Here is an 11,466-nt window from a genome sequence, read left to right on the forward strand (position 1 = left end):
TTGTTCTTCTACACTTACCACAGAGCCAGGGTAGAGGCGCTTGATGCTTTCCATGATCTCAGCCTTGCGCTGCTGCCGGCTGTTCTCCTGCCGGTCAATGCGAGCATCCCCCAGCTGCTCCATCACCTGGTTCAGCTCCTTGTTAATCTCATCGATCCGGCGCTTGGCCAGCTCTACCTCCTCCGTCAGCTCCCCCTCCAGCTTCTTTTGCTCCTCCAAGGACTGCCTAAAGAATGAGCAGTAAGAACTCCCTGATCACTCCATGCCTGCATCAGGCTTGGTTGCACTGTGCTGGGAGGGACTAATATGATGACTTGTAGAGTGGGCCTCCTAAGCAATCCCAAAAGAGAGCCCAACTTCCTTATCCTTTCCCCACCAGAGTCTGCTTAAGGCACACATCCCCAATATTATGTGGCCCCTTCCTTGCCCTTACTTGCTAGTAGCAATGTACTCCTCCAGCTTCTCAATACGTTTTTGGTTTTCTTCAATCTCCCGCAATTTCTGCTTTATCTTGGCCTACAAAACAAAATGAATAAGCCAAATGTGAGCAAGCACCAGTGGAGCTTAGCTCAAAGCCAGGGCCCTATTCAACCAATGCCAAAGACCAGTCTCTGACCCCCTTGAATGAGAACCACTTTAACAAGCAACATTACCAACTGACAAGGTCACTTAATCTATTGGTCTTAAATTAGTTAGCCGCAAACACTTACTTAAGCTAGATCACCTAAGAGGCACTGAAGCCCTCTTCTAGGGAAATAAAGAGACTGACAGACAGAGAGCAAAGGGGAGACAAGGTAAAAAAGCTGTGGGAGGATCAAACTACTCTGGTTATACGAAGAGGAAAACATAAAAAGCATATCCAGCATTCCAAGTAAGAGTGAAAGATTGATCTTGGGTATGGAAAGGCTGTACGTCTCTGGAATCCACTTGTTTCATGGAAGCAGGAAATACAAACCTTCAAGCTTCCCTTACAGCAGGTGTGGGGAACTTTTGGCCCTCCAGAACTGCATCAGCCCCAACAAAAAAAGGTGATGAGAGTTGTAGTTCAGCAACATCTGGAGGGTAAAAAAGTCCCCCAAGACCTGACATACCTCTTTCCTGGGAACTTGCTCAACCAATTCCTAAGAGAGTTCAGAAGATCTTCTGACAGCAGTCTTCCCTGACCTGCTGTCGTCCAAATTCCCATCAGCAGGAGAAGGATTGGGGCTCCCTCAGCTGGGGAGCAGGAGCACTTTAAAGGAGCTCCCACCCTGCTGCTAACTTGTGTCAGCCAGGGGAAGGTCAGGGGCTCCGTAAAACGGCAACGGCAGCAGAAGGCTCCTCAGCCAAGCAGTTTAAACAAGCAGAGGGAGGAACAAGCTGCATTGCACCTCACTGATGAAGTATGCAGGCAGAGTGCAATGGCGGCTTCACTCAGTGGTATATCGGTGGTGAAACTGTCGCCACTCCTGAGTCCCTCTACCTCCAGCACCCAGCTAAAGCTTGTTTTTCACTCAGGGCAGAGGGACTCAGGAGCAGCAGTGGCTTCACATGCAATATACCGAGTGAAGCCGCCATCACAGTCTGCCCCTCATACCAGTCCTGGGTGATATATTGATACATCATCTAGCGTCAGCTCACATGAAGGGAGAACAATCCTGCTTAGCACTGGGTTCCAAAAGCACTGCTTTCAGCAGCTCATGTGATTTTCCTGCAAGCAGGCAGTTGGCTGGTGGTGAAGTGTTTTCTTTCCCACTGCTGCTGCCACTTGCTCGCGGGAGAACAACATGAGCTGCTTCAAAAGGGGCTTTTGAGCAGGATTTGATCTCATGGAGATTAAACCCTACTGCCAGGAACAGGGCATGCAGCCAAAACAGGAATAAACCATGTCTCCCTGCCCATCAGCTGACATCACCATGATGTCAATTGATGGCTGAGTGGGTGTAATTTGGGGGAAATGGCCCGAGATTGGCCTGTGGGCTGGAGGTTTCCCACACTGTCATGGAGTAAGCTATTCAAACTCCTTTACCTGGAGATGGGGGACACTTGGCTTGCCAGAAGTACATGTGAAAAGGATCTTGGAGTCTTGGTGGACCACAATCTTAACATGAGTCAACAGTGTGAGGCAGCAGCAAAAAAAACTAATGCTATTCTAGGCTACCTCAAGAGAAGCCTAGTGTCCAGAACAATGGAAGTACCGTATTTACTTGAGTCTAAAGTGCACCTTTTTTTGCCAAATTAGGCTGTGAAAAATTGGATGCACATTGAATTCGATGGTGCATTAGACTTGAGTAAAAACGCACTTCGCTGCCAGCTTGCGCTAGCCGGCATCAGGATGCGGGCTCCATCCCATCTCTCCATTGAGGAGTGTTCAGCTGTGCACCCCTCAATGGAGCAGTTTAAAGGACCTTGCACCTAGCCACTGGCTAGTGCGAGCCAGAGGCAAGGTGTGGGGTCCTTTAAACTGCTCCACTGAGGGGCGCACAGCTGTGCCCCCCTCAAGAAGCTACTGCAGATGGAGGAGGAGGAGGAAAGGAGGACAGCTCCCTGGCATCTGCACAGCCCTGCCACCTTGCTTGGCTCCTCTCCCCTGCCAGGCCTGCAGCACCTCAAAACTTTCAGCTTGTCTGTTGTAAAGAGTGCACCTCTTGTCTAAGTGCATTACATTCGCCAGCAAATACTTTTTTTTTGTTTCAAGGTTCTGCCAACTGAGGTGTGCATTAGATTCGATGGCACATTAGACTCGAGTAAATGCGGTAATGGTCCCGCTCTATTCTGCCTTGATCAGAACGTACCTGGAATACTGTGTCCAGTTCTGGGCGCCACAATTTAAGAAGGATATTGACAATCTGGAACTTTCGGACAGCAAGAGCTGTTCAACAGTGGAATGGTCTCCCTGGGGAGGTTGTGGACTCTCCTTCCTTGGAGGTTTTTAAACTGAGGCTGGATGGCTATTATCATGGATGAAGTGAATGGGATTGGACTAGAGTACCCTTGGGGTGCCTTCCAACTCTATGATTATTATCCCACCCCTTTCCCTGCAGTCCCTGCAGTGTGATGCAGTCCACAGGCTGAACTTCCCTGCCCATCACCAACTGGAATAACAGTTCTCTTTCCTCCCTCTCGCAGCACAACAATCAATACATTTCATCTTGTATCTGTCTCCCAGCCATTCCTGTGCAAACCATTCACTTTGTAGGCACGGCACTGCCTGCTTTGGCTGGTTCCACTGCACAACAGTCTAAGAGACGGCTGCGCCACTGACACTCTTGCTGCTGGACTCAGTCAGTCAGTGGCTGACATTGGGTCCATTCCCCCTTCTGCCACTGGAGCACATGAAGAAAGCCAGGGCTTCTCCCTGAAGGAAGGCAGGACGGAGAATGGTGCTTGTGGGAGATGGGAGAACCCAGTGGAGCTGGCCTTGCTGCTGCCATCTTGGAGAGGGCTGCACTTACATCAGGGCTGGACAATATTTGGTTTTCAACACTGTGATATATCACCAGCTAAACATCATGATATGATGTTTTGAGAGTTAATTTTATTGTGTACTATTCTAATAGATTAATTTACTATTATTTACTTTTACTAACAGATTACAATCTAATGGATTGAATTTTACTTTTTGGATATAAGTTGTTCCATTTTAAAGTTATGTTTTATTATAACTTTTTGTATTGGCTCAGATTACCGTATTTTTCGGCCCATAGGGCGCACCAGCCCATAGGGCGCACCTAGTTTTTTGGGGGGGAAATAAAGAAAAAAAATTATTCCCCCCCCCAGGCGCGGGGCTGGGGCGGGGGAAGCCCGAGCTTCCCCCGACCCCAGCCCCCAGAACAGGCAGCTCTCCGCAAGCCGTGGGAGAGCTGCGCGACTTCGTGCAGCCCTCCCACAGCTTGCAGAGAGCTGCGCGAAGCTCTCCCACGGCTTGCGGATAGCTTCCTGAAGCCTGGAGAGCGAGAGGGGTCGGTGCGCACCAGGCTTCAGCGAAAGCCTGCATTCGCCCCATAGGACGCACACACATTTCCCCTTCATTTTTGGAGGGGGAAAAGTGCGTCCTATAGGGCGAAAAATACGGTATTATAAGGTGTGTATTCTTTGTTGTATATTTTGTTGCTGTAAACTGCCTTGTGTATAGCAATATAGAAAGCTGGTATTCAAATAAAAAGTGAAATAAAATGAAATACCGATATCATGATGCCTGAAATAAGGATGGAGCTACGCAGAGGCATTGGCTGGCTTCACGGTTTTTCTCACATTGTGATTTTTTGCCGGCGCCTGCTCTTGCGATTCACTGCCCCCTGCAGGAGGCAGAAGAGAGCTGAGCCAGCAGTTAACAGGATGCAGGAATCAAGAGAAGCCTTGGTGGCTTCATGGTTTTTCCCACATTGTAATTTTTGCATAGCACCCACCCACCCCATGATTCGCAATATACTTCCAGGTGAAAAACTATGAAACTGATATCACAATATGGACTTGAAACCGGTTTTGGACAATTCATCGATTTATCGCCCAGCCCTAGCTTGTGCACCCTTTTCCACTACTGGCTCCTTCCAAAGGCTCAAGGCCAGTTTGATCTGTACTACGGAACTGGATCAGATCCAGCTGTATAAAGCCTTGTGGAATCAGGAATACAGTGTCACCAGTTTCAAGCAATATATGATGCCTATCTATATACAAGCTGCTGTTATGGCTCCTCACACATTTTGTGCTTAAAGTCCTTTCTCTTCTTTGACACGGCTTTTGGCGATGGGATGACCAAAAGGCAGAGGGTGGGGGTGTCTGAGATGACTGATGAGAAGGGAAGGAAAGGACGGGAAAAGTGATGGGGAGAATGGGAAGGAATGTAGGAGAACTCATTAATGCAAAAATTTGAGAGGGACTAGGTGCAATTATGTGGGGGTTCATAAAAAAGCGACAGCACATAGCACAGAAGCAGAGCAAACCAAACCTAAGCTGATCAGTAAAAGATAAATGCAAAGTAAGAGAGGAGTTAAGCAACTTCACTCAGTTTGTCTAACTGTTATAAACATGCAGATTCAGGACAAAATCTAGTTATTCTAGGTGCAGGTGAGTTTCTGTTTTTACTTCAAAGGATGGGGCAATGCACATCCTGAGTGGGTGGCAATGCAGGCCTAGTCCTGGAAATAGGAGAGAAATGGGGAAGGCCTGCTCCAACAGGGAAAACAACTCACCTCAGTTTCTACTTTCTTCCTCTCCTCCAGATCAAGGCGGTCCTGATCTGCCTTCTGGTCACGGTTGAATTTCTCCAGCTCCTGGGCCAGTGTGGCTGCTCGCTTGCTGGCCTCTTCCTTCAGCCGGTGGTATTTCTTCACCTGTTTGATAAAAGTAGGAAGCAAAGAGAGCGGAACATTTTGGAGACAGTTGCCCAGGACACAGAGGTGGTTGCCTTTGAGAGAGCTTCCCCCAGAACAGCTACCTGGGATTGTAAATTGGGCCACAATCCTTTTACAGTGGTACCTTGGGTTAAGTACTTAATTCATTCCGGAGGTCCGTTCTCAAATGGAACCACCTCTTCCTGTAAAAACCCACCTGGGAACTTTCTCTCTCAGTTTCCCCCAAGAGGAATGCCTGGCCCCTTCATTGCCCTCTTTTAGGTGCACTTTAAATTAAGGTTACTATATTTTTTTCAATGAATCCGGGGACACTTTTCAACTTCCTACTGAATAGATGGATTTTGTCAGGGGACTAATTTGTAAATCTGGGAAACGGGGACGTCCGGTAACCTTACTTTAAATGCTATTTTTATTTCAGCAGGAATTGAGGGTGGGAGCTATGACTTCTTGTGCTTTAAAAAAAACTGCTGCTTTTAAATCACTTCTAACTTACTGATACAATTTATTTTGTTATTTGACTGTATTGCATTTTAGACACCATGAGTATTTTTTGCTATAGCAGGGTGGAACATAAATTGCATAAATATTTTAAAAATTGCTTAGGGCAGGAGTTCAGTATAAGGTAGCTCCTTCTATCTTCCAAAGTCACATGAAGTCTCTGACATGAATACTACTCATATTGATCCAGAGCAGATTCCAACATATAGTTAGCAGAGTAAAAACTTAAACACGTTGCAGGATTCCCCAAAAATAGATCAGAGGCAATTAATACTTTATCCAGCAAAGTTTTACTGCTACTGAAGGCAAATGGGCATAACGGTCACAAATCCAATACATTCAGGGTTGGCACTGTCTATAAAGAATCCAGTTGCAGTAGATTTATAATAAGACTAAAACCTTAACACTGAGCATACTATATACAGAACACCAGACCAGAAGAAAAGAGATAGAAAGTGAAACCCAAGCTCCTTCTGGCCTCTGATTATAGGCAGCATGACCTTGACAGAAAGAGATAACAGGACCAGTTTAAGCCAGCTGTACTCAGCTTCTCTGAAGGCATAACCCAAACATCATGAATAGAATAGACACTTATGTGTCAGCTAGAAACTTCCAGCTTGCACCAGTTTCTTTCACACAGAGAAGCTTCCAGAATCCTCTTAAATTAATTAGAATAGGAAAGACCTCTACACATCAGATCAATACTTTCTGCACCAAGAAAGGCAAACTAACAGTCTCCTCCTTCCAACACTGTTTGGAGCCACAGATCCCATCTCAGCTACTCCCTTGACCATACCTGGTTCTCCTCCAGTGTGAGGTCCCGGCCTTGGCTCTGGCTCTCTTCTTCCATGCGTTCCTCAAACTCCTGCCGGGCCTTCTCCACAGATAGCATCTCCTTCTCCAGTTCATCCATATCACCCTTGCGCTTTTTATACTGCTTCTGGGCATTCTGCAAGGACTTCTTGGCAGCTTCCAGCTTTTTTATCTTGTGGGACGTATTTTCCTTGGCCTTGATGTACTGTGGGCGCTTCTGGTTCAGCTCAGAATCCTTTTCCCTGCAAAACACCATGCTTTTGTTATGTATGGCAATTGCATACCCAGTTTCCATGAAAGCCCAAGACAAACTCCCATTCTAGATCAGCATGCTATAAAGTCATGATGGGGAAACTTGTGGCCCTCCAGATGTTCCTGGACTACAACTCCCATCAGCCCAAGAAAGCACAGCAAATGGTAAGGGTGATCAAAGTTCAAGTCCAGCAGCATCTGAAGGCCACAGTCTCTCTACCCCTGTTGTAGAAGTAGATAAAACAGTTCTATAATTTGGGGATAATGCGTCCAGCATTAATGCTCTTCTTATCAAGGCGCTCCTGATAAGCTTCCAAGGAAGCCCTAAGTTTCTCCCCAAACACTGTCTGAAGATCTCTGGAGTAGATTGAGTATCACTAAAATTATCTTGCTTGAGATATTCTTTCTATCTATTGTTGTACATAAAATTTTTGACAACACTCTAAATCAATTTGCTTTAGGACAGGGATATCAAGGAAAGATTTTATTTGGGATTAGTTAGCCCTGGCCTTAGCCTCAAAGTCCCCACACGCAAAACCACATTGTTAACTAAGCAACTATTGACCAGTTGTCCGGTACAATTTTAGGGTTTGTTGGTACACCTGATTTGTGTTAACACAGATCCTGTATATGCAGGAGACCTCATGGTGATTGGATCTGGGTTGGTAGAACCAAATCTCCAGGTTTTGCTTTTATAGTAGATCCCAGAATTCTGAAATTTGATTCTTTGCTTCCCACTATACTAAAACCTATCAGCTTACTTGATCTCCTTCTCGATTTGCTGCTGCTCTCTCATCACTTTGCCCAGCTCCTTCTTCTTGTCCTTGAGCTCATCCTCCACTTTGTCCATCCGCTTCTTATCCTTATCAATCTCTTTGTTTTTGGAGCCCAGCTCCTTGTTCAGTTTTTCTATTTCAGCTTCATTGTGGTACAACTTGAAGAGTTGCAGCTGGACTTGAGCTCGCACAACCTCGTCTTTCAGGCGCTGGTACCGATCTGCCTGTCCCCCAAAAAAGGAGAACATAAGGCATAAGCTGTGGCAAAGCATGCTGCAAGCCTAAAGGACTTCTAATCCCAAGCACTGAACAGAGTCTCAAACTAAACCCACTTTACCTTAACAGCAACATCACCACACTTTTTGGGCTTCAATTTTATCTCTACTTAACCAGGCAGTAAGCCTCACTGAATTCAACAGGACTTACTTCTCAACAGACATAGTTAGGATTGCACTGTTAGGCTGCAATCCTATCTTTACTTACCTGGGATTATGTCCCACTAAACACAGTCCCTCTCAGGGAATCTAGGAATTCAGAAGTACTGTACTTTTAAAAAGTACTTAAAAGGAGAGCAAGGAGGGCAAAATATGAATCTAATAAGGCAGGGCACCCTGAAGCCAAAGGAGGTGAGGGGAAGATGAAGACAGCTGTAAGGCCAATTTTATATTTAAGTAGAAAAAAATGTCACAGAAGGACAAAAAGAATGAGGCAGCAAACAAAGAGAAGAGATAAGGAGAGAAAATAAGGAGGGGAGGAGAATGAAGATGCTTGAAAATAAAAGATCAATTCCTCAGAGTGGCTGGGTATAAAGAATAAAATTATTATTATTTAAACTAGAATTTTAATCAGGAAAAGGAAGTGAGTATAAGGTTATATTTATGGGCAAAAAAATTGTTTAGATAACAAAACAGGGAACTGAGGGTTAAGGATTCATAACAGAAAGAGGAAGACATAGCAAGAAGGGCATGCCAGGTCCTATCCAGACTTCACCTAGAGCTAGAATGGGGAAATCCCAGACACTTAAACTGTTGTGCTGGTGCCAGAACACATAGAAGGCACAACCATGCCACCAATCACAGCAATACAGTACCTAAGAGGCCACTCCCACCCAACTGAGGACCAATAAGCAGCTTCATCCAGATAGGGGGAAAGAGATGGTGTTGATATTATCATAACCAGAACTGGCCCACTTTGACCATGACATTTTATGAGCCCAGGGGACTGAGGAGTGGAAGGAGTGATTTTGCTCTTTGGAACTGGATTTTTTAAAAAAATCGGAAGTTGAGGGCAGTGTTGGTGGCTGAGGAGATGAAACAAGGAAGAATAAGGATGTGGAAAAGGTGGTTGAAAACAGATTGGATTTCCACTCAAACTGCAGAAAAATAAATTGTTTCCACGACTGAAGTGCCAAGGGATAGTGTGACAACATTCTGGACCCATAAGGAAAGCACAGTCCAATGGCAGCTTTCAGTTTTTACCTCTTCTTTCTCCTGTTTAGCCTCCTTACGCTCTGCGGCAATGTTCTTTTTCCGATGGTAATTGAACTGAGTATCTTCTTCTGCCTTGACCATCTCCTTCTTGCGCTTGTCATACTCCTGAGCCAGCTCCCCCGAGCGACTGATCTCCTCAAAGAGTGCTGTGCGCTCCTTGGGGTTCTTCATGGCAATAGACTCCACCGCACCCTGGGGCAGTGAAAACAGGCAGCATCAGAACAAGCCAAGGGATTCATCTTATCTAGTCATCTCCATTCTTCTGGCATGGATTGAATAATATGTGACAAATCAGAGACACAGGTGCCACCAATGACACAAGCAGTGGGAGTCTGTGGCACAGCTAGACCCTGTGTAGGTCTGATTTTTTTATCTGTCTTTTCAGAACCACACTGCTGCCAGCTTCCCAGCTCAATAGGCTAGAGGCAAAACAATAGGCTAGAGGCAATGGAGTCTGCATTTGTACTTTAGGGTAGCACTAGAATAGCACTATTAGAAGGAGGAATATAGGAAGATAAGAAGCAGCCTTGGACAGAGTCAACCACTGTTTACACCGACTAGTAGTGGCTCTCCAGGGTTTCAAACAGGAGTCCTTCCCAGTCATACCTTGAGATGCTGTGAACTGAACAGGAACCTGTTGGTTAGAGAGCTGAACTAGAACCTGGGAGGCCAGGTTCCCCACTCAGCCATGAAGTTCACTGAGAGACATGGGCCTGTTACTCACTCTCAGCCTAACTTACCTCACAGGTAAGTTGCTGTTGTAAAAATAAAATGGGAAGGAGGAGAAGTACGTATGCCACCTTGAGCTCCTTGGAGAAAAGGTGGTATATAAATGTAACTAACAAACCAACAAGTATGTACTGCTCCACTGCAGAGCTAGAGCCCTTCCTCACAGCAGAAAGGTTTGTTAAAATAATTATTTGTTAAATTAAAGGTTAGTCATCACTGGATCCTATTAGCTTGAATCTCACATCTCTGCTCTCCTCCTAGTAGGATTACATGAGCCCGTCCCAGAATCCATGTGGAGCCCATACCATATCCCACAAAGCAAAACCACTAGCCATGATGGCTGTATACTACCTGCTGAAGGTAGTGTAACACTGAATACCAGTTGCTGGAAATCCCAATTAAGTGTACTGTTGCACCTAATTCCTGCTTGTGGGCTTCCCAAAGATATTTGATTGGCCACTGTGAGAACAAGACACTGAGTCAGTTAGACCACTGGCCTGATCTTACAGGTCTTATGTTCTTAAATGAACCTTTGCTCAAGTGTCAGCAACTCTGGAAGTGTTACGAGAAAGTCTGCTCATGTTTGGCTGTCAACGTGGACTCTGGGTGGGAAAATGCCAATAAATTTATGTTCTACTATAGCATGTCTGTTTGGGGAGATTATAAAGGGGGAGGAGGGCTTACCTGGAAGACTAGAAAGTTCCTAGCTTTGATTAGAATGCCCAGTTTCTCCAGCTCCTCACTGTATTCGCTCAGCTGTACCACTTTATTGTTTATTTTGTACTCTGATGAGCTTCCTAGAAGACAGACATCTCATTCAGTCAACACTAGAAACCAAGACTTCCAAGTTCCAGAAGCTCCTCAACCCTACTCCCCAATTCTGAAGATGATAATAGGGTTGGAAGAATGTATTACAAAGGACATCCACAGAAAACAAGTAAATGTGAAAAGCAGGATGGGATTTCTTTGGAAGAATGCACTAGCAGATTTAGGCCCGATAGGCGATTCAGAAATAAGTTCTATAGGGGCTTACTTTCATGTAAGCATGTAAAGGCTGCACTATTATTCACACTTTCAAGGAAATAAGCCCCACTGAACACAATGGGACTCACTTCAGGACCTCCCCCCACACGACCCCTTTCAGAGTAGCCCAGTCTTCTTTGCTCAAGCCACCCAGCAACATTGCTTACCAGAGACTCCAATACTACAGCATGACACACACCCAACCATTTCCTCACCCTGCCCCCAAAGCTCACCTACTATGACCCTTGCAAAGGTACGATCTTCAGCACCATCTTCAGAGTAAACCATGCTGACAAATGCCCGATTGGCAGCTGGCTTCCCTACTGGGGCTCCATGGATCAGGTCTCGCAACGTCTTTACTCTCAGATTGCTGGTTTTCTCGCCAAGCACAAAGCTGATGGCATCCATGAGGTTTGACTTGCCTGGATGGAGGACAACAAAATAAACCATGATGCATTTTAGCAAAAGTGCCATACGGCTTTCCCTCAGGGTGTCATATGAGCTTTCACTTCCTGGGCCCTAAAACCATTGTAGCACGTGCCACAACCCTGT

General features: G+C 45.7%; 1 protein-coding gene across 1 annotated transcript in view; it reads right to left on the minus strand.

The window, feature by feature from the left end:
* The window catches only part of SMC1A (structural maintenance of chromosomes 1A), a 28,537-nt gene that overhangs the window by 16,237 nt on the left and 834 nt on the right, over positions 1-11,466 (minus strand). The window contains exons 2-9 of the mRNA XM_080987309.1: positions 11,148-11,336; positions 10,576-10,688; positions 9,151-9,354; positions 7,658-7,896; positions 6,628-6,886; positions 5,172-5,312; positions 434-516; positions 19-226 (exon numbers count right to left, since the gene is read on the minus strand). Of these exons, the coding sequence (XP_080843435.1) occupies positions 19-226; positions 434-516; positions 5,172-5,312; positions 6,628-6,886; positions 7,658-7,896; positions 9,151-9,354; positions 10,576-10,688; positions 11,148-11,336 (1,436 nt within the window). The remainder of the gene's footprint in view (positions 1-18; positions 227-433; positions 517-5,171; positions 5,313-6,627; positions 6,887-7,657; positions 7,897-9,150; positions 9,355-10,575; positions 10,689-11,147; positions 11,337-11,466) is intronic.

Source organism: Podarcis pityusensis (genome assembly GCF_964106645.2).
Source record: "Podarcis pityusensis genome assembly, chromosome: 17".
Lineage (NCBI taxonomy): Eukaryota > Metazoa > Chordata > Lepidosauria > Squamata > Lacertidae > Podarcis > Podarcis pityusensis.